The 27,035-nt window shown below is 39.4% G+C and overlaps 2 protein-coding genes across 3 annotated transcripts in view; one reads left to right on the top strand and one right to left on the bottom strand.

The window, feature by feature from the left end:
• lhx6b (LIM homeobox 6b) overlaps positions 1-4,222 on the bottom strand; it is a 32,280-nt gene extending 28,058 nt beyond the window's left edge. Inside the window, exon 1 of the mRNA XM_040154633.1 lies at positions 4,049-4,222. Coding sequence (XP_040010567.1) covers positions 4,049-4,222 — 174 coding nt within the window. The remainder of the gene's footprint in view (positions 1-4,048) is intronic.
• Positions 4,223-9,315: 5,093 nt separating this feature from the next.
• Positions 9,316-26,715, top strand: ptgs1 (prostaglandin-endoperoxide synthase 1). Of its 2 annotated transcripts, XM_040155964.1 has the most exons (11): positions 9,316-9,575; positions 9,674-9,754; positions 13,387-13,503; positions 14,414-14,554; positions 15,980-16,123; positions 16,738-16,919; positions 17,074-17,157; positions 19,885-20,131; positions 22,517-22,803; positions 24,751-24,898; positions 25,669-26,714. In XM_040155964.1, the coding sequence occupies exons 1-11, from the start codon at positions 9,569-9,571 to the stop codon at positions 26,016-26,018; spliced, it is 1,788 nt and encodes a 595-aa protein (XP_040011898.1). In that variant the 5' UTR covers positions 9,316-9,568; the 3' UTR covers positions 26,019-26,714. The 2 variants fall into 2 exon arrangements, with proteins under 2 accessions (XP_040011898.1, XP_040011899.1); XM_040155965.1 differs by lacking the exon at positions 9,316-9,575 and having other exon boundaries at positions 9,678-9,754; positions 13,416-13,503; positions 25,669-26,715.
• The last annotated feature ends 320 nt before the right edge of the window (positions 26,716-27,035 follow it).

Raw genomic sequence — 27,035 nt, 5'->3', positions numbered from 1 at the left:
ACTTTGATTGACACTGCATGAAGTCAGCCTCTAGGGAGAGTGTCCAAGAAGAAAACCATTGCTCACAAAATGCCAAAGAACATGAAAAGAGGACTGATGAATACTGGCAGCACATTCTTTAGTCAGATAAAACCAAAATAAATTTATTTGGATCCAATGGGATTCAGCACATTTGGCGTGGACCTGGCCAGGACCACCACAGTGACAGCACAGTGTCGACCGTGAAAAACATAGAGGAAGGGGTGTGCTGATACGAGGCTGCATGAGTGCAAACGGCGTAGTTGAGAGGACACAAATAGTGAATGAAAGTTGACTCCCAGTCTCAAGAAGCTTGGCCGGAGAGGAATTTCCCAACATGACAATGAGCCCCTTCCTTTGTAAGGAAGAAAATAGTGAAAACTATGACCGGGCCCAGTATGTCCCCTGACTTGAATCCAATAGAACACCTTTGACATATTTTAAAACAAAAGGTAGAGCAAAAAAACAAACAAACAAAAAAACCCCCAGAATAAAACATAAACAGAACATCTCTACACAGATTAGTGCAAGACTGGTCTCATCGAAACTGTCATCAAAAAATAGAGGCGGACGCACAAAATATCAAAAAAGTAACAGAAAGGAATCCTGCTAATATAAGGTGTTAATTGGCTTCATTCTTCTTGGGCTTTGGCCGAAAACAAATCAAATCAAATGGACAGGATTTGTAATCAACTTCAACAAAATAAGCAATGACAGAAGACAAAAATAGAAGTAAAAGGTTAGCACTTAAATAAGTATGATATAATTCAGTCAGTTTCCTGTTGGCTCAGTAATTTTACAGCACTCTATGTACCTGCAAAAACATGACAATAATACATGAAAGATTTGGTTTTATGAGCAGAACACTTTGTTATAGCTCTGTGTGATTTCATTTGGCCCCGGTCCTGCCTCTGATCAGTGTTCAGCACTTTGCCTCAGCTCTTGATATGTTCGAGGACTCGGGTCAGTGTCAGAGATCAGCTACTTACCCAATCAGGTAACCAGCTCCAGAAGGAAAATTATTTCCTTCCGACCACTTGCACTCACCTGCAGTGACCCAGAGCAATCAGAGGTGAACGGGGCTCCTAATCATGGAAAACCCTTTAGGTCAGCAGCGCAGCCCACCCAGCCTCCTCCAGTACCACCTCCCCTGACAGGCCAGCCCTGAGTTCAAGTGTTTAAAATGTCACATCAAATAGGCTCAACGTGGAGATTACTTGTGCAGGACGCATTGTGTGTTTAGTTCGGTGCCAACTGCAATATCCTGCCGCTCTGTTGATCCTAGCAGCTCCAGGTGTAGAGCAGCAGAGTCGAGTGGTGTCAAGGAAAGGTGGCTGGTGCCGGGCACGCTCGCACTCCGGTCAGCCGGGGGAAGTGTGGAAGGTGGGACAGGAAGCAGAGGGTGTTTTAGCAAAGAGCGCTGGAAAGGATCTATAACCTGGAGCACAAGCAGGACTCCCTCAGTGTTTGTTTGGATAAGAGTACCTCAGCTCGTTCACCATATTGGTCAGGAATGTGCGATAAAGCAGAGAGTGCAAAGGGGTAAGATGCTCTGGACGGAGACACTGGTGGCACATTATGAATTTACAAATGCAGCCCGTGTTTGTGTTTCATGCACCCTCAACTTTTGAGGGCCAGACCCCTACGCGCTTGAAACACTAAAAAAATGTGGTCTGCGTGCAGAGTGGCTACATTACAGTGAGGGGACTCTGTGTTTTCCTACGGTGAACTGTGCCAGCTCCCCGGCTGCTGATGAATGAGTCCAAATTTCCCCCCTCCCTACCATGTCAGATCATCTGCAGTATGTATAGTAAAGGTCTGAGGACTGTGAACAACTGAACCCAGCTCACAGTGGACAATATGTGGACCCGGGCACTGGTCGTCTACCTTATAGGAGTGAATTAAACTCAGCCAACACCCAAAACAGACTCTGTTAGACTGGGAAAAAAAAAACAAAAAAACAAGGTAGTAGAAATATTCAGAAACTAGCCATACTAAATCTTTTTATACAAAATCATGCATTAAAACATTTGATAATATATATTATATGTATGAAATGTACTCATTATGGAGAATGGCGATAGATCTTTTAGTACAGTATCCACTTGTAGTGACTACAGCATTATTCCACTTTTTTTTTTCATGGTTATGGTTAGACGCTCATAGCACTTGGTTAAGGTTGGGGAAAGATCGTGGTCTGGTTTAATAGAGAAAAAGTTCACAGTGACTCCAGACACAACACGTTTATTCTCATTTAACCAAAACCACAATCTCTCTCTAATCTTAACCAAAGTGTTTTTGTCATCTTAACCTAACCACAGACGGAACCGTGGATGCCAATTCTGGTCTCTGGTCTACACGCACCATGTGTGTGTTAATAAATGTAGCTTTTCCTTCATAAAAAAATAAAATAAAAAAACCCCAAAACAAACCACTATTGCCTCTGAACATAATCCAGCCATTGATTACATTTCCAGCAAACCGTATCTGCTGTTTCTGTTTCTGGGAGACAGGGTTGGATCTTCAGGTCAACATTAAATTAGTCCAGTATTGAATTTTATGACCAAATACCTGCAAAACGGATGGCATTTCCATCAGTCTCTGACTGTCCAACATTTTATTTGAGTGTCTGAATTCTGAGCGTGTAAATGTATCCACCGTATAGTGCCCTCAAAACAGTCCCCCGATAAAATGTCAATGACTCTCACTGAAATCTCAATTTACTCTCACTACTCAATCAACTACTGAGTGTTTGTTAGTAGTGGATGAGTGAATGAGGGAGTGGTTTCAGCCACAGGCTCATTCTTGCTCTGCTGTGCTCACAGGCTCATAGCTGATTTTGTCCGTCCACCGTTTGGTGCTGGACGGGCAGCATACAGTCAGTTAACGAGAGCCTTTTTTTTTTTTTTTTTTGCTGAAAATGGCTACCTGCTGCAGCTGGCAGATAAGAGCCAAGTTTTTTTTTTTTTTTTTTTATGACGGAAAACAAAACAAAGAACTACAAGCGGCTAAAAAGCTCCGTAGAGCTGAGGGGCACTGCGGAGTCAGATGATAGTTCTCTGTGCCCCCTGTCACGTCACACCTAGTCATTTAACCCGCTGCTAGTATGCAAAGTAGCGACTACAGCGGCTTTAGGTTCAGTAGGCCTAAATGAATTGACGCTGGGCCTACACTTAGTACGCAGTTTACTATAGGTGCACCGAGCTAAAACTAATGCAGTCTAATGCAACGGTCCTGCAATAAATCCTACCTTCACCAAGGTTATAATGTTCAGTTTTTTAAAAAAAAAGGTGTTGATTCAACTTTAGGATCATTTTGGAGGCTGCAGTTTGTGGTGCTGTTGAATTGCACTGCATTATACGGAGAAGTGTTTCTCTTATTTTTGTCCACCCTATTTATAACAGTGAGGGTAGGTTAAAGTGAAAGGTGTTTCTGTTACCTAACCTACCTAAACAGGGTACACAGAATGGTAGAGACGCCTCTTTTCAGTAAAAACAGAACATTATAACTGCTATGAAGGATTTATTGCAGGACTGATTTATTAGACTGCACAGTTTTAACCAGGAGTACCTGATAAACTGCCATCTGAGTGTATATACTGTATAAGAGGACCACCAGCTGACTCCAGAGGAGGTCTGTCCTCCTCCACAATCAGCTTCCCCTTCTAACAGGTTTAACGAATGATACCTGGTGGGCTGTTTAAGGACCCACCGCTGTGTGGGTCTGTCAGAAACCCCATCTGAGATAACACACGATGCCTTCGCCCGTACGCCTATCGCCTCTCCGCCAGTTGGATTGGCTTGTTCCACAACTGGACAGGAAGTCTGCTAATCTGTAACCCGATCCGGGGGAAGGAAGAAGTCAGGAACCAGCCTTCAGTCCTTTCACCAGTCGTATTCATCACCGGAGCCGGACCGAGGCTCATTTAGAGCAGGAGCACGGCTTAACTAAACATCTTCTCTATAAAATAAATGCTTCCAGGTTACTCCCAGTCCAGGTTCCTCTCAGAGGAGCATCTGATCTCAATTACCAGGAATGCTATAGAAAGCACCGAGCCTCGGTCTGCAGCCTGCTCCAGCAGCACCATGGCAACCAGCGGCACGTCTACGAGCCCCACGCAGTCCGTTTCAGGCACTTGTAAGGCGGGAAATGATGATTTGATAATTAGTTCCTGATGTGTCCCATTCTTTTTCATATCAATCATGTCTAGGAAACAGAATGTAATCAAATACAGTTTGCTGTTTGAAGCTGCAGCGGTCGGTCTGTTGGAATAGCGTACGTCCAGCGAGGATTGATGTATGGATGCCCACAGTCATGAAACTTCGAGACTAAACACCAGAAGAAGGCAAAGCAGTGAAAAGGGGGGGGGGGGCAACAAAAAGAACCCAAAACCCATCACCAAGAATTGATAGTTAGGAGCATGTTTCAAAATTTATTCAGAGTGAACGTATCTGTGGGTGTACTGATGCAGTTTCCAAGAAGGGTAAGGTTTTTTGTCTCTGGACTTGAGACATGCCTACTGTCCCCATTGAAGCAGTAGGAGGAGTAAAGATTAGTGCTGCATTCAAGTGCTCCCCATTGCAGATGATTCATCTCATAAAAGCGAAGATGTCTGTGTGCCCAGCCGAGACCATGGTACCTTACGTCTGGCTGTTGAAACAGGATGGTTTTGTCAACTGACGATGGTTTCCAAGTTAAAAAAAACCCCGAAGCGTGAGGAAAAACTGCCACCGTGACTCTGTCCCTCTTTGGAGTAACTTTACTCTCACGCAGCATGCGTCGAATATTAGTGGATCTGCTAAGTTCACTTTGCTGGGCCAGATTAAAGCAGATATGGACTTTGTAAATATGGATGAAGCACTCCCAGACGGAGTTGGCTGTCCGCATTTTAAGGTTTAAATTAGTAAAAAAAAAGCCTGGGAGAAGAGAAAACAGCCCTTTATCAGGATAAACCTTAGATATCTAGCAGTTTGCCTCTATGAACACATGACTATATTATTTGAGAGACTATAGAGGTACTTACAATGTAGTAACGTTTCTTTTCCTCTTTTGTTTTTGTACTTGTGTTACCGGAGGATTTGTGTTTTGTAAAATAGAGGCGTCTCGTAATCCCACGTGGGACGGGTCCTTTTTTTTTTATTTTTTTATCAAGACACGGAAATAAAAAGGAAACTAAGCGAACACTAAACTATTTACCACCCCGGTGTTTTACTTTGTGAGACCGAGCTGTGGCAGAGTTTGCTTGCAGCGTCTCCTCGCCGTCAGCGTTTCACGGTAGTGATTTACCGTAAATGCAGTCTTAAAAAAAAAAAAAAAAAAAGGCGAATGACGTTCATCGCAAACATCTAGCGGTGATTTTAAAGAGAGGACCCGGGATTTTCTGCATAAAATCACTGCTACAATTAAGTGGTACGGAGAGAAAAAGCACGTAAAAACGTTTGTTTGTGGTTGATTTTGGATTCATGAACAAAATCCACCTTCTCTTTATTATCAGCATTTTTTAATTTTTTAATTTATTTTAAAAAAAAAAAAGGGGCAATGCACGTTGATCAACGTCTCTGTAAACGTGCCGGCGTTTGTGCCACCGGGACGATCCGTCCGACCGTCATCCCCTGGCCGGGGACGTCGGCACAGTCCGTGGAGCGGAGCGCAAGAGCGGCAGAGGGCAGGGCACGAACGCGAGGCAGCTGGAAACCGAGGACTGAAAGCTCGAGGGAGCGTTTGCAGGAGACACGGGCAAAACACGTTTAGTCACAGGTGCCTCCGAGTGTCTTTGCCTCCGGAGCACAGGTCATGGGTCTTTGCTGGATAGGCTCGCGTTCGCGCGTTACAAATTCCCACCGCACGCGAAGGCACCCGCCGCCGCCTCACCGCGCGCGCCGCATCCCTTCGCTCCAACGTGCACGAGATTTTCTTTAGCGTGGCCAAGTTTTTCCGCCACAAATAAACATATCCTCAAGCATTTCGAGCATTTTTTTTAAAGCCACAACAGTTTCAGGGCGTCTTTAGTTTGGATTAACATTAATAATGATAAAAATAATGTGAATTTCTCTGAGTTGTTCGCAGGTAAATTGTGAGACGTCCAGTATAGTTGTGGGAGGCATGTGCAGAAGGACCAGCTGCGTGGCCCCAGGGGCCGCGCACCAACAACGCCCTGCAACACACACTGACCGCACTCGGCGGGCGACAGGCTCTGGTCTGGCAACGCGAGAAGAGGCTGAGCCCGTACGGTTTTGGTTCGCGAACCGCGACACACACACACACACACACACACACACACACACACACACACACACACAGTCCGCCTCGGAGTTGACAGGGCTGTGGAAAAGAAACCTTATCACCGCCACGGTTGCGGTTTTCTGGAACCGGCTGCTGACACCTAATCAGCAAGGACGACGTCGGAGAAGCACGGAGGAGGGGGTTCGGGATGTGGGACTAGAAAAATGTCATTGGCGAACTAATTGGAATTAGAGGGATACTGCTGACAAATGACTTATAATGAAGTTAATTATTTTCCGATGCTGACCAGCTTTAACTTCAAAAACACATTCAGCCACATAATATGAAACTCCAGAGAACAATCCGAGAGGTCTGCAAAGTTGAAGAGAATTAGCTGAACACGTTTCGGTCACAATTGTACTTATCTCCATGTGGACATAGCGGACAAGCGAAAATTGCTACAGCATGTGCGGGAAATTACCGAGGAGAGGTTACTTCAGCGGGCAACAATCTCACGTAGGCCCGGCTCAGATGATGCGGGACGATATCAAAGATCGGGACCTTAGCGGCGCGACCTCATTGCTTGATTCATTCCCCCCCACATCAGTGTCAGTGCCTCTGGCTGACTGTCTTTGTTATACGGTATTTATATTGGACGTATACATGGAGACAGGTGGGGCAGTTTATCCAGTCAGATCCCTGTGAGCAACCGGTTTGTCACATATCATTTGGGTCGACGAAAATGATCTACCACTGAAGTACAGTTTCAGCTATGCTGGGCACTGCATCCCCCACCCTCTCGTGGCCCCTGGATCTTTATTCTTTTACTTTACAATGTTTATTCTATATTTAGTTTATATTATGCTGATTTTGCTTTATTTCCTTTCCACCTGTCAAGTAATTCTCATGAAGAGAGCTTCGAGCAAGGCAATATTAGGCCATCATAGAAGTACTGTAGGCTGCAACCAACAGTTATTTTCATTATCAATAGCTCGTTCGCTTGACATGTGTTTTCTTTAATAATCGATTGATTGTTCAGTGTATAAAATGACAGGAAATAGTGGAGAGATGCCCATCGTCATTCCCGGAACACAGACTTGTTGAGTTTACTATCCTAGAAAACTGTAATATTAGCAAATATTCACATGTGAGAAACTAATACCAGAAAATTTATGGTATTTTTTACTTAAAAAGTGGACTCAAACGATGAATCAATTATGAAAATCGTTGCCAGTTAAGTAATCAGCTATTTCATCTCTGGAGTACTGGTTGGGGAAATAATAAAATTTCCATAATTGTGGGGGTCAATAGGGGCTACACAACTATTTTTTTTCCCCCCCTGGAATGTTAATCTGACATATTTAGGAGCAAATCCAGGGCTATATTTGGCTCCTCCATGTTTATGTGTGAATAAATACAATCTTAACTTTCTATTTTAAATTTTATTTTCATTGTATTAAAGCATGTTTTACTACTTTCCAAAGTCATTAATCCAATGACACTATTACTTGATAGTTTTGCGCTTTTGTTTTTTTTTTTTGTTTTTTTTGCTGGATTTAACCAGTTCTACGTGGGGGCAATAAAAATTACCCTCAGGTTACTGCCTTGTAAAAATAATGTTGTGCATCTGAAAAGGAGCCAGGTTTCTATAAAATGTTTCTATTTCCAACACTAAGTGTGTCCTCATTGTGTCAGCATCCAAAGGGACTAAAGACCATCGCAAACGTTCATGTTCGTGGATTATTATGCCTTGATAATATACACCAGTGGTGGAGGAAGTATCCGCATGCTTTACTCAGGTAAAAATACTAATACCGCACTGTAAAACACTCCATTACAAGTAAAACTCCAGCATTTAGAATGTTCCTGAAGTAAAAGTATGTAAGTATTATCACGTGCAAGCAACATTTTACCGTTGTAGTTTGGGCGCAGCTAATTGATCCGCCGTCACAGTTGATCATCTGCATACAGTGACATCTTCACAACGCTTGTTCTGTCCAGCCAACAGTCCAAACCTCAAAATTATTAGAAAATAATTAAATTATTAAAATAAATAAAAAGGAAAATTCCTCACATTTGAGAGGCTGGAACCATTAAGTGTTTGGCAATTTTACATGAAAAATTACTTTGACAATTAATCAGTTATTAAAATAATTTCAATTGTCTGCTGATCAGCTAATTAATATTATATTATACTGGGTACTATTGTGTACTACTAGACTACTGAGCTTTATCTACAACAGTGCATATTATTTTATAAACTCTTCATATGGTTTGCATGTAAAATCTTAATTTGAGAATAACTAAAACTGCCAGATAAATGCAGTGGAGTAAACAGTGCAATATTAACCTCTGAAATGTAGTGGACTAGAAGTATAAAGTGGCATGGAAAGAAAATACTCAAGTAAAGTAAAAGAACCTCAAATTCGTATTTAAGTACAGTACTTGAGTACGTGCACTGAGTTACAATCCACCACTACTATACGTTTTACCTCAGCCTCACACAGCTGGAGAAACACTCGTCTGTTGCTAAGAAAATATAAATTATTATTTCATGTCCTGTGTTTGTTTAGACAAGTGCTGCTTATTCTAGATGTAATTACACTGTTTGGTTTAAATTGCAAATAATTATGAACCGAGAGCAGCGGGTCAAATCAAGACAGTTAGCTGCAGTATCATTATCTTGCACTCATAAAATTGTAATGAAGGGTAACGTAAGGTAAGGTATGCAAGGGGGATTTTGTAGAACACACTGGCATTCTTTTCATTGATTTTTAATGAGCTGTTATCATAAGTGAGGCATGGATGTTATTTTAATTTGCCAGGAGGTGGCGATAGAGCACTCTGAATTTTACCTTGAGCATCACACTGTTGCTGTTTCCTGTCACTCTAAGGATTTGAATGACACATAAAAAAACCAAAAACATTAGTCTTGATCATTTGAAGACATGAAGTTTCGCTCTAAACATACTAGATGGGTTTAAACACCATCCTGAGAACAATTTACCCTGCACTTCTGGTTAAATACAGTCATTTCAACATTAACTGGTGCCGGCTGAAGTGGACTTTTTTTTTTTTAAAGTCTATTGAAGACTAAATGGAGGAAGTAGAGGAAACTGTCTCACCGCCCCCTCTGGATAGCTGATAGTATAAAGCCAGTCAGGCCATGCGAGTTAGCATTGTTATGGAGAGAGTCTCAAATATCTTTCTAGAAACAGAACAACACTGTGACCATTCTTTTTTTTTTTTTAGCTTTTCCCTTTTACAACTCTAATTTAATTCTAATTTTTTAATACACCCGTCATTTGGTGATCCACGTGTGGAAGTCATGAGAGGTGAGTTCAAATTTTATTTCACCCAAAATCTGCCCACGTAACATTATTTCTTACACTGCAGTTATGATAGTCAACCCTTTATTTATTTTCTAAAACAGAGTTTAGCATCTTCTCCATCTGGATGTCTATCAGCCTGTGGCTGCTGGAGAGCTCCCTGTGTGCCGGCGACTCAAGTGTTGGTAAGAAGGTTTATTTTTTCATCCCAGTTTAGGATAGTTTCAGAGTCTTTATAGTTTAGACTGATGCTTAGATTGAGGATTCAAAGTTTGGGGATGTAATGATAGTAGGCCTAATGATGATGAGAAGTAGTTTAGCATAACTGTGGCCATTGCCTTTAACATTTGAAACATTATTTTGCATTATAGATAATCTATCAGCATCTATTGATTAACTTGGCCACTGAAAATTCTGGATTCTGATTGGTCGGGAGGTGTGGATTAACTTTTAGTAACCAAACAGTTTAGCCGCACACCTACGATGTGCATGTGTGTTTGCTGCTCTAAACTGGCAAATTCTAGATCCCGAGGCTTCGGAGCAGCCAGACATAACTGGCTAGGGTTTGGGAAAGGGTTGGGGTCAGGTTAGGCAGTATAAAACACGACAGGTTATGATTAGGGTGACGGTAAAGTTCAGATTAAGGTAAGGGGAAACACATATCGACTCGGGAACAGACTTCACTTTCCCCCAAAATCTACCTCCGATCCCTGGGATCTTATGCTAAGTGCTCTAAAGTAATAAGCCAGTCTTAAACTGTAGGTAAGGGCAGCAACAGCTGAGCCTCAGCTAAAGAGCTTTCAACTGGGGTTATTTGTGGGGTTATTCACCAGCAACAATGGGGAAAAAAATAAAATAAAAAGGTTCTCAGTGAGAACCATTCAAATTTGATTTTAAATCCTATGTGAGTTAATCAGGAAGTCCGAATCAACTAATGGTAGGAATACGAAAGAGAAAAAAACAGGAACTAAAATCTTGTTTAAAATAGGAAATCTACATCTAAATAAGTTATGTCTAAATGAAAAATAATTAATTATTTTTAGTTCAATTATGTATGGCATTTTGTTGGCAAGAGGCCATGATATATACCTTATAATACCAAATATTATTCCTTACTTATTGTCATTTACCTGAAAGGGCTCAAGTTCATCTAACAAACTCTTCCTCTGCCCTTAAATATGTGTTAAGATCTTTATAAGCAGTGGTGGAAGTAGTATTCAGAGCTTTTCCTTAAGTAAAAGTAGCAATACAACAATATACAAACACTCTGTTTACAAGTAGAAGGCCTGCATTCAAAAACCAACTCGGGTACAAGTACAGAAATATTACTAGCCTATTGTACTTAAATTATCAAAAGTAAAAGTAACCATTATTCAAAATTAACCCACTCAGAGCGTTAAATTATGGAGCTCTCAAGGTCCCAAAAGTTGTGCAAGTTGTGCATAAGATCATAATTTGTACAACAAGATCAAATAAACCGATGTTGCAGAGTTCAGGGGCTCTCCCAGTTTTGTCGCGGGGCGGTTTACAACTTTATTATTCTTGTTAGTACAAGGTGACGTTGCGTAAATCCCAGCATATGTAGCTGTGCTCAACTCCAACCTGAGCAGTTCCTATGAAACACACCGTGTGGTGGCAAGGCCTTCGATCTATAATGATGGATCATATTTTATAAGCTGATTATATATTTCGTATTTATAATCAAGATAATTGGTAATTATATATTTTTAATTAATTCAGTGGAGTGAAAACTACACTATTTGCTGCTGAAATGTAGTGGAGTAGAAGTATAGAGAATAATATACTTAGTAACTTTGAACCACTGTAAATAACAAAGGAAATGGTAATATTGGGCTACCTGTTAAGAGGGGAGTAACTAATCTATAATCACAACCATTGTAGGTTGAAAACATAGAGGAGGATGGGTTATTGTCTCTAAAGCGGTGAAACACTGGTGGCCAACTTCAGTTTCAGTGCTGGAGGAAGGACTGAGATCCTTTACATAAGTATAGCAGCAATAGCACAGCAAGTAGCAATACCATACAATAAAAACATTACATTACAAGTGAAATTCCACCATTCACAATTTTACTTGAGTAAAAGTATAAAAGCATTAGCAGCAAAATGTACTTAAAGCATCCAAAGTAAAGGTACTCATTGGGCCTACATTCAATTTTTATTGCTGATGCATTAAGGTTTATTTAAATCTATAACTACATTTTATTTTATGGGCTGGTCCATCAAAATTGTACAGCACTTGAGTAAATGTACTTTGTTGGCTTTGGACAAATTTTCTTTTTTCTTGCTGACACCCACCCTTTTTTCTTCATAGTCTCAGATAAGAGAGAGAGAGAGAGAGAGACCCTTTAGGCCACCTTGACGTATGTACTGTGTAACTGATTAAGCTCTAATTATGATGATCAATGTGACGCGAGGCTGTCGATGGCACAACTATGTGGTCTGACTTGATGAAGTTCAGATCCCCTCATTTAAAGTCAGCCACAAATCTTCTAAATTGCATTCACCGCCATGTGACGAGTCAAGTCCTGGGTGTTTCCTTGCTCCCCTTTTGCCCAGTTCATGCTGGAATAGGCTCTGTCCCTGAATGGATGTATGGATAAATAGACTTGTATTTCAGTTTAAGTCACCATCGAGTGGACTTTGATTAAAATTAAGACAGAATTTAGGCAAATTTTTCATAGTTATTCATGTTGTTCTGCAATAAGAAACTAAACCTACTCATTTCTGACTCGAATTGGATCCTTGTCTTTCTATAGTTACACATCCGCTTTCAGGCCTCTCCTGGTAGAGTTAGGCCCATGTGATATCAACACATTATTTACGTGAGATCAACACATCAGTGCTATTTTAGACAACATGCAAGCATTCGAACGCTGTGTCCTTTTAAAAACCTTCATCTGTGTGTTGTATGAGAAGAGGGTGATCAGGCTTATCTATCGTCTCATTCATAGCTAATGAGGAAGAAAAAACTGCATTGTCACTATTATCTCACTGAGCTTCTGCAAGTGCATGGGGAGGTCAGGAAGTCATATTAAAATGACAAAAGAGACTGTTAAAGATAAGGTAAACAGCTGTGGACGTTTAGGGTCATTTTTAGCTTTCAGTTCTAAGATATATTGGGAAATGTATTTATCAACACACTCAAACACACACAATTATATTCTAAATAACTCAACACTTTCAGTCTGTGTCTGTGTTTGTCTTTGGTTTCCAAGGCCAAAGAAACAACTTTAAATATTCTACCATAAAATAATAATAGTTGACAGCTACTATTTGTGACTTCAAATATTCTACAGTCATGGACATATTATGAGACAACGGGCCCCTGACACCGACATGAAAAAAGCCCCCCACCCCTCCTATATAGGAGCAGGACCCCGAGACTGAAAGAGACACTAAAACAAATAAAAATGACGTGCCTATTTGTAACCATTTTATATTTCTTTGGGTTGTTTGGTCTCTCTAGTCGTTATACGTCATTTGATGTTGTTTTGTGTCTCTCTGCAGTCATTTCGTGTCTCTGTGCTTGTTTTGTGTCTTTTAGTTGACATTTTATGTCTCATAGTTGTCATTTGACTTTCAAACAGGAATTGTTGACAGTCACTTCATACAGAGGTTCTGATACTTACAGGCCAGCTCTCTATCACCTTCTTACTCTGGTAGGGGGGGCACCAGGGTTGGCTAATCAGATTCCAGGGGGGCCTGTACCAGCCCTCTGGCCATTTAGTTTAGCAGGCGCTACCTTATGCCAATTATTCATCCATTCAGATCAAGATATCTTTTTCCTCGTTTGCAGTGAATCCCTGTTGTTACTACCCTTGTCAGAACTCGGGAGTGTGTGTGAGATTCGGCACGGAGCGCTACAAATGTGACTGCACACGCACTGGCTTCTCTGGAGAAAACTGCACTGTTCGTAAGTGAAGCAAAATTTGCATTTTCAATACGAATCTACACATCGACGTGTTGGTGTGGGTTCATTTAAAAGCCACAGCCCAAGTGCCCTACAGGAGAAAGTCTGGTCAACCTCTCTACCTCTGTTAGTTCAAGTTTCACTTTACTGTGACTTTTGATATGATGTTGGTTTCTTCTAACCACGTCCATGATCAGTTTCAAACCTGTACAAAGTCATTTTAATCTAATCTAACCCGTCCCTAAAACTTGGTAATTTTTGTGCCTTACCCTAACTAAATTTTAACCATAGCAGTTGTTCGATCAGAAAATGGTTTATTTTTGAAATAGTAATATGTGGCGGTTTCGGAAGGCAGATCAGAAAACTCTTTTTGGCATTTTGGCTTGCATCCCAACATTCAGAAACAGGGATCTTAAGGTCTTACTTAAAACATCAGCACCACTTTCCAAAAGGAATTTCAAACTATTTATTGTCACTCTCTAATAAGCCAACAGCAAAAGTTAGTGAGTGATCTGCAGTTATAAATGTTTTTTAAAAAAGTTAATATTGGGTTTTTACAATAATCCATAACGTCTAAAGTTGTAAATATTTATAAAATGTAAATACTACATTGTACTCCAGATGCCCTGCAGGTCTTTTCTAAAAGGTCAGAGGTCAAACGGTCCATTGCACGACTCTAACCATCAGCCACCTCTATTTCGTCTATAAACTAATTCATAACGTAATTTTGTGGGAGGATAAACACCAGCCAAGGGGATGTTTCACAGCAACCCAAACGTTTTCCTTAGTAATGGCTAAAAAATGTTAGTAAGTGACTTATTAACCAATAATAAAGCCATTAGTTACAGCTTATAAACCACTTACAAAGGGTGCTTTATTAGAAGTGGTGCTTATTCCTGATCTTTGTGTGTAGCGGAGTTCTGGACCAGAGTTCGTGTCATGCTGAAGCCCAGCCCGAAGGTGGTTCATTACGTCCTCACCCACTTACATTGGTTCTGGGACCTGGTCAACAGGTCTTTCCTACAAGATACCTTCATGAGAATAGTGATTACAGGTAGGTGATCGGGTTAAAACCCCGAAACAAGTCACTCAATCAGCAGAATCACAGACCACAGCAGATAAATCAACAGGATTTGCTGTTTGCTTTATTCTACTGTCTGTTCACAATATGTCTATATCTTGGTGAGTCGTACTAACAGTAGTTTTTGTCACGTCAGTCTTGTTGCATTTACTATATATTGTTGAGTCTTGTGTGTAATGTTAATATTATGTGATAAGCACAGACTATTGTAATAATTGTAATAATTGTAATAATTCCCAATTGTAGAATCATTAACTGTATTAATGAGTAATTTAATGAGAAAATAGCCATCACATCTGGATCTGGAGTATTCTTTCTTGATGTAGAACAACTGTGAAGGGTATGCATGAGCAAATTTGCAACTGCAAAAGATAGTTTGACCCCACAAGAGGAACTGATTAAAATAAGCGATAATAATAAGAGATTTCCTTTGCCGATTGCATGTTGCATGTTCTCACTTTTAAGGCATACAACAAGTGTTCTCACTTGTTGTATGCAAGTGAGAGGGGTTAAAAGTTCAGTCTGACATTACTCTGTACTTTTCTTATTGTCACTCAAATCCCATGAGAGGAAAACAAGGTCCCTCAACCCCAAGCCCACCGGGGTTGAGTGAGCCCTGCTGAAGATGTTAATATTTAAAAACAGGTCACAAAATTTAATTTCAAATTGAAAAAAAAAAGGATAAATAATTTCCTAAAACAGCTTTGCACCGTAGTTTTTAGCAAACATCAGTCAAACAGGAGTAATTAGTCCATTTGTTGGGGACTATTTGGTGTGTTAGTGAGAATCTACAGAAGGAGGACTGTGGTGGAACATGTCATCTAGTGCAAAAGTGTGGCTAATTGATGTTTTTAATAGATTTTAGACAACAATGGAGCTCCATAGAGCAGGGCCAGTATTCATCAAAATTCTAAGAATTACAATTAAAAAGTCCCTAAAGTACCAACTTAAGAGCAAATCATTTTTTCACTGAGTGAGGGCAGTAAGAAACATTTATCGAGTGACTTCTTCCTTTGTTGTACAAAGGAAGAAGTCTTCCTTTACTTAATTTTACTTTTACTTTTAGCAGTTTTATACATTCAAGCCTTGAAGAATAATGTATATCAGGCTTTGGCTACACAGACAATACATGCTAGTAGGCTCAATTCATTGTTGGTTTTGGTCTTTTCGTGGGATTTGTTGACAATAAGATGCATATGGAATATCACCAGCCTTGTCCATTAGATCCATATACCCAGTATAGAAGAAAAAAGAAAGAAACATCAGGCTACTTACCTGAAAAATAATTAGATGTCCAAACATGGTCGTCCATTCATTCCAATGAAAGGTTCTGAACCAGCAAACATGAAAAATACACGAAATTTGTTGTAAACCACATATTGTCACCCTCTCCCACAGTCAGAAGTGAACTTATTCCAAGCCCTCCGACCTACAATACTAAATATGGATACCTCAACTGGGAGTCCTATTACAACATCTCCTACTACACCCGGCTCCTCCCTCCTGTACCTGAAGACTGCCCTTTGCCCTTGGGAACTAAAGGTGAGACCTAAACGGCCACGACTTTTCATATAAAGTCTCTGATTATAGCTCACTGTTGTTTGGTCAGCTGGAACAAATAACGGCTGGTCAATAATAAAGGCCAGAAAAAAAAAACAACAACATTGAAGGAATAACCTGTAGCCTCCTACAACGGCTCACAGCATAATGTCCATTTCAACAGCTCTAAGCCATCAGTACAACAAAGGATCATGTCATTCTCGCTCTGCTGCTCTGAGTTTCTCTTTTTTAACATAAGTTATGTTTTCATTCTCTAATTCATTTCAGTTTTTCACATTAAAAGCCTACTTAGCCCTGAATGCGAAAATTCTGGAGGAAGTGTTGATTTTTATTCCCTAGTAGCTTTACATTGTTTGGGGGAAGTGGGACGGCTGACCTAACTCTTGCTGTTGTGGTCAGTATGTTATACTGAATTTAATAAAACAACAAGAAAACATGGAGGACGTTTGGAGTCAGAGTGAGCATCCTGTCTCAAATAAAGGCTTGGTGCTCCCTGCCACTGAGGTAAATACAGGCCCCGGTCAGTATTTGAGAATTTGCAGTATACACGGGTGACTTTGCTCCTGAGGAACCTTAAAATGTTTCTTTCTTTACAGGTAAACCTGTCCTTCCTGATCCCAAAGTGGTGGCTGAGCGTTTCTTTAAAAGAGACACATTTCGGCCAGACCCCCAGGGAACCAATCTGATGTTTGCCTTCATGGCCCAGCACTTCACCCACCAGTTTTTCAGGACAAACCATGAAGTTCAAGGTGGCTTCACCAAGGCTTTTGGACATGGGGTAAGATACATACTGACACTGCGTGTTCAGCAGTCAGGTACAACCAGAATCTAATTTTTAGCATAAAGCATATGTAGCTCTCATTGTTGATTGTGGATGTTTTTGACTTTTGAACTCATTACCAAATGTATGTATTTTTGTGTTACTCAATCAGGTAGATGCGAGTAACATTTATGGAGACAGCCTCATGCGACAGCTTGAGCTCCGGCTTCATGAGGATGGAAAGCTGAAATATCAGGTAATAAAGAAACAGCTTGACATTTTGGGAAATACACTTAAATGCTCCCTTGTTGTACAGAAATTTGGATGAGAGGATTGATGCCACCTTATATCTCTTTTGTTTAATCCGTAAAAAAACGTGATATAGAAGTTATATTTTGTGGTTTTAGAGGAAGTTATCTGGTGAGACTATTTCTTGACTAACTCGGCAAGAGACTGAAAGGTTTCTCCCAAAATTTTAAACTATTCCTCTATAAGTCCAAGTGCCCTCCTCTTATGTTTGTAGGGTATAAATACGCTGCTAGAGCCAGCAGCCGATTATTGGGTAATCTAGGCAGGGTCTCTCCAAAGGTAACAAAATTCAGCAACCAGCACCTAAAACAGTACAGTATATCCTTTGTTTAATTCATACACAAACTGCAATGTAAAAATGACATGTTGTGGTTTTAGAGGAGGTTACATGGTGAGATTTCTTGACGGAGCTTAGCTAACTCTTCACGCAAAAGTGTATAAGCATATGTCCCAAAATGTCAAACTATTCCTTTAAAAAGCTCCTCTCATGTCTGGAAGCTAAATATGTACTGTGGCCGGAGCCAGCAGCTGGTTAGCTTAGCTTAGCATAAAGACTGTAAACGGAGGAAACAGTTTTTCCCCGGCTCTGTCAAGTAACAAAATCTTCCTAACAATGCCTTAAAATCTATATACTAAAACAGTAAAAATGACATTTTATGGTTTCAGAGGTAGTTACATGGTAAGACTACTTTTTGACAAAGATAAGGTAACTCGACATGAAAGTGAATAAGCATTTGTCCCAGAATGTTTCCATCTATAACTTTGAAAGCCCAAGTGCCCTCCTCTCGTGTCTGTAAGGTAATTATGTAGCTAGAGCCAGCAGGTTAGCTTATCTAAAGCTCACTTATTACTACTCCATGTATCCTTTGTTTAATTTGTACAAAAACAGAAAATGTCAGAATGAGAAACTATAACTTTAACAGCCCAAGTTCCCTCCTCTCTTGTCTGTAAGGTAAATATGTGTAAAATCAGCCTCCCAGCCTACACTTCAAAATCTGATCAGCATATCTCCTGTATTTAATTCGTACAAAAACAGTGAAATGACATTTTGAGGTTTTAAAGGAGGTTATGATGTGAGACTATTTTTTGACGAAGCTAAGTTATCTCAACACAAAAGTGAATAAGCATATTCCCCAAAATGTCAAACTATAACTTTAAAAGCCTGGAGTACAGACTTTAACAGTGCCCTCCTCTAGTCTCTGTAAATATGCTTCCACCTAGAAAGTCTTAAGCTTAGTTTAGCTTCACAGTTTTTGTACGGATTAAACAAATTTGTAACGTGTTAATTAGTGAGTTTTAGAGGTTTTGATGTTTGGTTTTTGTCTTTCTTTGGTAAGAGCCAGCCTAAGTTTTTCCACCCGTTTACAGTCATAAATGCTAAGCTAAGCTAACTGGCTGCTGGTTTAGCTTTATAGTTACAGTACAGACACGAGAGTGCTATCAATCTTATCTGCAAGAAAACAAATACTACAAATCCCATAGAATTTACATCACAGCTAACCATGTTTATTGTTTGTGTTTCTCTTAATGTTATTTTACTTTTTCAAAATGGAACATTTACATGTAAAACCACAACACGTAAAGAAATACAGACTGCCAAATGAAACTGAGGAAGGAAGGGGAAAAAGAAGAGGTGAAGAAAGATGACCAAACTTAAACATTAAAATGAGATTAAGAGTAGAGAGATGTTGCTGGGAGCATTCATGGTGAATCTGACCTGTTATATTCAGCATGAGAAAACAAATGATAAAATCCAGCACAAAATCACTCTGTTTCAGAGGAATATATCTGTCATCTAATCAATAAAAGGCTGCCAGATTTTGTAAGTTTACTCTGGTTTCTTCATTTGTCATTTTCTCAAGTTGTATGGATTTAGTAACTTTAGCAATCCGCATTCCAACTGGCATGGAGTCTTCTGATTTCCATTTTAATGTTACACATTTTTTGGCAATAAGTAATGTGTTTAAGAATTTTTTTTTACAATCTCGTAGACCTTTTTCTTTAGATTTAGAGTTTTACATTTTCAGCTGGCAAAGTGATTCAATCAGTGACACTTCCAAAAGTGCTGAATTTTACTTGCACGCTACATACTGTAGCTACATCCACTCTTTTAAAGTAAAAGGTAATATTTTTTGTCATTTGAAGTGTAATTATTTTGCGTCATATCATATATAATCAGCCATTAATTCAACTTGTGGTTTCACCCCAGTAACTGTGTTTTGTTCATCTCGAGGCTATCAGCTGTAAATAACTTACACTTCCTGTGTTTTGTTAGTTTCTGAGAATGTGTTGGTATATTTTTCCAGATAGCAGAGACAGTGATAAAGTGGTTAAAGAGAGGCCATTTTCACGTACTCTGTGTATCACTGGCTGCTGGTTATCTGTTCTTCAAGTTGTAATCAGGGTTTTTAGAGGGGAATTTCAAACCATCTTGATCGAAAAGCCACTCTGCTTGAGGATGTTGTTTTATAAATAAGACACATCAGCTCTATTGATTTTCACATCCAGCCATGACCTGCACTGGAGCACAACTAAGCAGACTCTTGAAAGAATTTGTTGAGCTGAAGACTTTAGATAAACAAGAAATGTGTAAATTAACTAACAAGAATCATGATTCATCTTTCAAAGTTTCCCCTGAAATGTCTGTCACCGTTTTGTTTTTTTTTCTCTACAGTTAGTAGACGGCGAGATGTACCCCCCTACAGTATCTGAGGTCCCCGTGCACATGGTGTACCCTGAAGGTTTCCCTCCAAAGCATCGTCTGGTTGTTGGTCAGGAGTTCTTTGGCTTCCTGCCGGGTCTCACCATGTACGCCACCATATGGCTGAGGGAGCACAACAGAGTCTGTGACATCCTTAAGGCCGAACATCCCACTTGGGATGATGAGCAGCTTTTCCAGACCGCCAGACTCATCATCATTGGTGAGTGCCTCAGGATTATACAAATACAGTTTCATTCACGAGTTTGTGTCAGTATTGGCTAATCTTTAAGAATGACTGGAAAAAATATATTACTTCTTTATCATAAACATACTTCTAAATTTATAAACCTGATATTTTTTTTAACCTACATTATGTCAACCAGTTTTGAGAGATTTTTGACCATTAATAGGTTTGTGAAAGAACTCAAGTTTTTAAAAATTGACCTTTCCTCATTCAAAGTGGTGGTCTTTTACACATTTTTTCTTTTCACTATACTCCACTTAGTAAGACAGTAAAATTTTCACAATAAAAGCATTCAATATCAAACATGACCAAAAAAGTTGAAGTTAAAAGTTGATCCTTGACAAGTTTTTTATTTTTATTTTTTAAATTTCAGTTGAATTGGATAATGTCATAGTAACATGTAACACAGAAAATGTTTAGTTTCCCTATATTTGAAGTCAAGCTCTGGAAACATCCAGTAGACTCTGGTTAGCTGACCCGAGACTTTAAGTCACTACTAGTTAAGTTACTACAACTACTTCTACCACTCTTTACCATGTAGAGCCTGATCGGTAACAACTGAAATTTTATATTGAAATAAACACACTGTAGTGTCGACAGGGCTGATGCCTGGGCTCCGAGCAGGCCATTTCCAGAAGTTGATTTAGCCATTCTTTTTTAAGATAATTTTTCACTGCATCGTGTCTTTTATTTGACAGACATTCTAAAAGCAGTTTTGATGTGTATTTATGGTCGATGTCATGCTGGAAAACCTAATGCCTCCATCTTTGAACGGTGCCTAATAGTTTGAGATGGTAATTTTAAGAGTTTCTCCCTTATTCTTTATTCTGTCTACTACCAGCAGTAGAGCCCAGGAGCAAACTGCTGCCATGGCCTTGCTTAAATGTACAGTGTTCTTAGGGTTGAGTGCCTCATCTTCTGGCTTCAACACATATCTTTGTGGCCTAATAACTGTATTTTTGTATTATTAGAGCACAAAAATCTCCACCAGAAGTCCACTATTTGTTAGTGTGGTCACCATCAGTTTTTTTTTTTTAAATCCTGAACTTGAGCTGTTAGAAATCCTTTTTCTTACCAACAGTGGATCTTAGAAAATGTCTCTTAGTGACTGTTGACTTAGATCAACACATTTACTGATCTCCCCAGACTTCCCAGTTGCAATGGTTGTGGTTCATCAAAGCTAACTGGAGCTGTAAAAAGTATTTATACAATTTACCAGCTGCACTGTCAGTATCACTAAGTTGTTGAGCGGCCAAGTCACAAGCTCGAGTTACATTTTAAACCACCTAACCACCAAATTAATAATCTAGGTTGATTTATGTATATTCTTGACACAGCCAACTGTCATATATTTAGACGAACCACTTTGAAATATTTGTGCTTCTGTTTTGTACTGTACTGTACTGAAGGTAGAACAAGGACTTGTAATTATGGTGTGGACAAAATGACAGGAACACTTTCTAATGTAATAACACAGCTCAGAATAAATTTATATTTATATTTCACAATAAAATAGCTGGAGATTCAACACTATGGTTATTTTTTGAGTGACAGTTTTGTGGCAATTTTGCAAGGTGTTCCTGTTGTTTTGTCCACTGCCTGTCTAGCTACCAACCATCTTGAAAGCAATTGTTTTTAAGGCTGCTGCAAATGATTTTTTTTCATTACTGATTAATCTGCCAATTATTTTCTTGATTAAGGCTGATAATTGGTGTATAAAACATTAGAAAACAGTGAAAAATGCGCAAAGTGACTTCATCAGATGTCTTCTTTTGTATGCCAACAGTCCAAATCCCAAACCATTTCAATTTACTATAATTTAACTACAATCTTACTGGAATTTTTTTTTTTTTTTTTCTTGCATTTTGGCTTGAAAAATGACTTAAAGGATTAGTTGATAATAAAAATAGTTGCTTATTAATTTTTAGCCAATCAACTAGTGCTGCAATGATTAGTCCATTAATCGATTAGTCGATTAACAAAAATGAATTGGCATTTTTTAAGGGACAATGTCTAATAATGTTTAAATGCTGTTTCCAATTTCCTACATATGAGGATTTTTATGCTTTTCCTTGTCACACATGATCGTAAACTGAATATCTTTGGATTTTTGTTTTTTTTGCATTGCATAGATAAAAATGCTTCATTGATTAATCGAAAAAAATAATTGATAATGAAAATAATCGATAGATAAAGCCCTACGATCAACTAATCGATTAACGGACTAATCTCGGACTAAACTCTTTTAACAAATTAACAGTTTAAATTTCCATCTTCCAGTTTCTTCTAAAGGTTTTTTACTTTGATAAAGTTTGGCTCAGTGTGTGACACCGAGTGATGGTTTTATTATTTGCCCCCCAGGGGAGATCATCCACATTATAATAGAAGAGTACGTGCAGCATCTGAGTGGTTACCTGCTGAAGCTGAAATTTGATCCCTCCCTGCTCTTCAATGTGCGTTTCCAGTACAGCAACCGCATCGCCCTGGAGTTCTGCCAGCTCTACCACTGGCACCCGCTGATGCCTGACAGCTTCCTCATCGACGGGGATGAAATCCCGTACTCCCAGTTTTTTTACAACACCTCCCTCCTCATGCATTACGGGGTGGAGAAACTGGTGGATGCTTTCTCTCGACAGCCTGCAGGACAGGTAGGGGAATTATAGCCGGTAACTGAATACAAGAGGCCAATGCAAGGGGTAAAAAATACAGCTACAGTCTTGTTATTTTAGTTGTTTTTTTTTGGATGTGAAGTTTATAATGACTTGAACAGATTCTGACAACTGGAAAATGAAAATTATAACTTCCTCAGATAAGACTGATATCTGTGTAAAAGGAGGGGTGAAACATAATATTTAAAGTCCAACTGAGATTAAAAAACAATTTGTTTTGTCTCCTACAGTAAATCACATCTTCGCGTTTGAGAAAAAATCAGAAACCAAAAGAGAGAAACTTACATTTTTCCCATATCTTTGCATTAGTTCATTGTCTAAGTGCCGGAGAACTCATACAGCCAATCGAATCACTTATCAAATCACCATATTATAATACCACCATACTATACCATATTATATAAGCAGTGACGTCGGTCATAGTCAGATGGTCACAAAAGCAAAGTTTCCGTCCAAATTTAGTTCAAATTTTAAACCACTTTCCAAAAAACCAGCAAAAGAAATTACGGTAAATTTCCATTCTCTGCCGTTACGCAAATATTGAGCTGGGTCCATGAAGACTAACAGGTGGTGGCGCTAATTCTCCCAGTCAGTGGCCATTAAACCGTTGCAGAGGAAGAAGGTGCAACAAGATGACTTTAGCTTGTTGTTCAAACGAACAAACAAAGTACACTTCCAAAGTCAGTTTGCAGGCCATAAAGCCAAGTAGCTGCTCAGCTGCAGCACATCAGAGAGCAGGCACACATACGTCCAAAGGTCAGTCAGTTTAGATGCTGGTGTGGTTCTTGCTCCTCAATATCACTGCTAACAAAATATTTCCTGCCCATGACCTGTAAGCTACAGTGCAAATTTGTTTACTCTGCCTCTCTCCGGCATGTTCAGAGCTCAGCCTGCAAGCTTTAAAAAACATGCTGACGTTATTTTTGATTGCAAAAAGGGGATGACTGAACGCGATGTCAGTTGGACTTGAAGGGTGAAAAGTTAAACACTTGAAGGGTGAATATATCTTGTATGTGCCGTAACGGGTTGATGAAAAAATGTAAATTTTCTGACGCATTAGGCCTACATATATCACATTGAACTTATGACAGATGTATGAGAAAACTGCCATAGAGGAAGTTGACCTTTTTCTCTACTATTGGTTGAGCTATCACTCAGATCACAGGGATGGTGCAATGTCTGACGTGACACATATCTATAACCACTAAGCCACGAAGTTTTTTTAAAAATTCATCCACATTAAAGCGAACTTCCTCCTCACAATTACTCTCTAAAACCAACTGTCAGCAATGATCCTTCTGCTGATTCACATGCATGCAGAGTGACATTTCTGTTTGCGGAGAAAGAGATACACAGTGTTGAGCACTGAGTTTTTGGTTGTTTTTTTTTTATCAAGGGGAAATATGTTGCAAAATGTGAGATCTTGTCAACTCGATGTGGGAAGTTTTAGAATACGATGTGAGAACTTGTACAACGGCAAGTTGCCTCATGGCCTGGACCAACAGGCTGCAGCAAGGGTTTTTCCAACAGGAAACCAGGCCCAGGCGTGGCTGTGTATACAGAAACACACACACACAAGCATGCAAACATTGCACATTTGCACTTTACACACTATACATAATTTATATTATTTATGTTAATATTGTATTATGTTTTTATTGTCTGCAATGTGTCATGCCAAAACATGAATCGTACTCTCTTATGCCTGTATAATGAGATGTAACAATAAAGGAATCTTGAATCTTGAAGTTCTCACATCAAGTCTACAATCTCTTGCACTTTGGCAACATATCTACCTACATAGTTTTTGCCTGCAAAGCAACAAGAGGAAGGACTGTTCACCTCTCACTCTTTGTTCTCTGGCTGATTCTTTTACTGACCAGTTCATTGAAATATGACTGTAGTAACTTTCTTTCTGACTTTCAGATCGGTGGAGGTCGCAACTCTCACAAAGTGGTACTCAGCGTGGCAGAAATGGTCATCAAGGAGTCTAGAGCAGCACGTGTGCAGCCCTTCAATGAATACAGGAAGAAGTTTAACCTGAAGCCTTACAGCTCTTTTTATGAATTTACTGGTAGGCAAGGATAATATTGCAACTACAACTTCCCTATGAAAGTTTCTTGCCTTTTTATCTCTGTCACATTTACATAGGGAAATTTGGCATTTGCAATTTTGACTTCAAACTTATTCAAACTTAACACCTACGAAACTGGCATTTGCCGGACCTGCATCAGCAGGATGTTTGTTCGTTTGTTTCTTGGATGTAAAGTGAATACAGGAAAAAATAACATTATCACTGCAGATATTCAACTATTGTTTTGTGTTTTCTGTAGTGAGAGAATGTGGGTTTATCTGTGACAAACACACTGAACACAAAAAGTCAAGAACTGATCTGACATATGATTTCAAGTAAACCGCAAAAATCATTTTGTATCTGATTTAAGCAGCATTGAAAGAAATACATGATTTTGTTACAGATTAATGATATTGCATCTTATGTATTACGTCAAGTAACTTAACAGATTTTTTATCAATCACATTTTTAATTGTTGCCAGAGCTTGTAAAAAACAAGCTGCACAGACATCCTTTTACTAAGCCACATCCTCAAAACTGCGAACCGCTCTCGGGGGAACCGGCATCAGAGTGCTTCGCAGTCCGATGTATTGAGTGATTGATAATAGTTCAAAAAATATACAAGTAAAAATAAGGGAAAGTCCCGAATCTACAGCCACGTTAGCAGCTCTATTAGGCTGTTCTCTGTAAGGAAGTCTAGTAACATGATAGTAAGGGTACAGTTAACAACCTCTAAGTTAATTAAAAACTGTTTTCTCTTTTCCAAACAGATGACATAGAAATGGCCAGAGGTCTAGAGGAACTCTACGGGGACATTGACGCTTTGGAGTTTTACCCTGGAGTCATGCTGGAGAAACCAACCCCAAGTAGTATATTTGGTGAGAGCATGGTGGAGATGGGTGCTCCCTTCTCCCTGAAAGGCCTGCTGGGAAACCCCATCTGCTCCCCCGAGTACTGGAAGCCCAGCACCTTCGGGGGAGAGACCGGCTTCAATATCATCAAGACTTCCACTCTGAAGAAACTGGTGTGTCTCAACACCAAGTGGTGTCCATACGTGGACTTCCACATTCCACGAAATGAGGAGGAGGCAAAACCAAGGAAACCGTCAACTGAACTTTGAATATGAATATTCACCCGGTGACCTGTTGAAACTGGATTTGGGGATAGAAAGGGTGAATTCAATACTACATGTGCTAAGTCAGTGGTTTTGAACTTGCCTGCAGTGAATAACATTGTACATTTAAGCAGATCTACCTCCTGAAGCAGCTGATAAAATCACATACTGTATTTTCTGGTGAAATCAATGTATTCATTACCATTTTGCAGGGAAATCTCTCCAGACCATGGCAATGAATTTTAATTTGTTTATGGTATAACCGAGCATTAGTATGAGTTTCGTTTGTTTTCCTTCTTTTTCTTTGTGTTATTTCCTTTTCTTTTCAGAGCGTCTGTATTACATCACTATATCTTTTTGAAGACCAAAACAGAAAAACACGTAACATTACTGCAAAAATTACCTATTCAATGAAGAGAGCGAATTCACTGCATTTTAAGTTGCCAAAAATAAAAGTAAGAAATTGTTTATGAAATGTAAGAAATAATGATCTGCAGTTACTTTTGTTGCATATTGGTAGAAACATGTCTGATTTTGGTTAAAATTACATCCCATGTATCTTTATAATCTGTACAAAACGAAATGTTGCAATTTAAAAATAAAAGTTTCCAGTTGACCACCTAGCAGCTCCACTGCGGCAGTTTTGGGGTTAAGTGCCTTGCTCAGGTGCACTTCTGCATGAGGAGTCTGTAGTACAAGAATCAGGACTAGATCCCTCACTGGTTTTCCACCTGCGAACTGTGAGTGGGAATTGAACCAGGGTCTCTGCATAAGCAAGTTTTTTTGTATCCATGCCCTTTTTCATACACTGTAAAAATTCTTATGAAGTAAAAGTCAATAGAAACATTGAAAGGAACTTGAGCATTTAATATTAGTTTGTATCATATCATTACCAATCTATATGGAATAACAGCACTAAAAATTATTGCATAATACACAGTAGTTACACGTTTTCACGTTTCACTTACTTCACTACAGTTTTGAGCTATGCTAGCGGCGTGGCTCCAAGGATGGCAGACTGAA

This window comes from Xiphias gladius, chromosome 19 (assembly GCF_016859285.1).
Source record: "Xiphias gladius isolate SHS-SW01 ecotype Sanya breed wild chromosome 19, ASM1685928v1, whole genome shotgun sequence".
Lineage (NCBI taxonomy): Eukaryota > Metazoa > Chordata > Actinopteri > Istiophoriformes > Xiphiidae > Xiphias > Xiphias gladius.
This window is presented reverse-complemented; position numbering and strand designations above follow the sequence as displayed.

Coding starts and splice junctions, on each gene's coding strand:
- ptgs1 (XM_040155964.1), top strand. Junction 13,504..14,413: donor TGGAGAAAACTGCACTGTTC/GTAAGTGAAGCA, acceptor CTTTGTGTGTAG/CGGAGTTCTGGACCAGAGTT. Junction 16,920..17,073: donor CCAAGGCTTTTGGACATGGG/GTAAGATACATA, acceptor TTACTCAATCAG/GTAGATGCGAGTAACATTTA.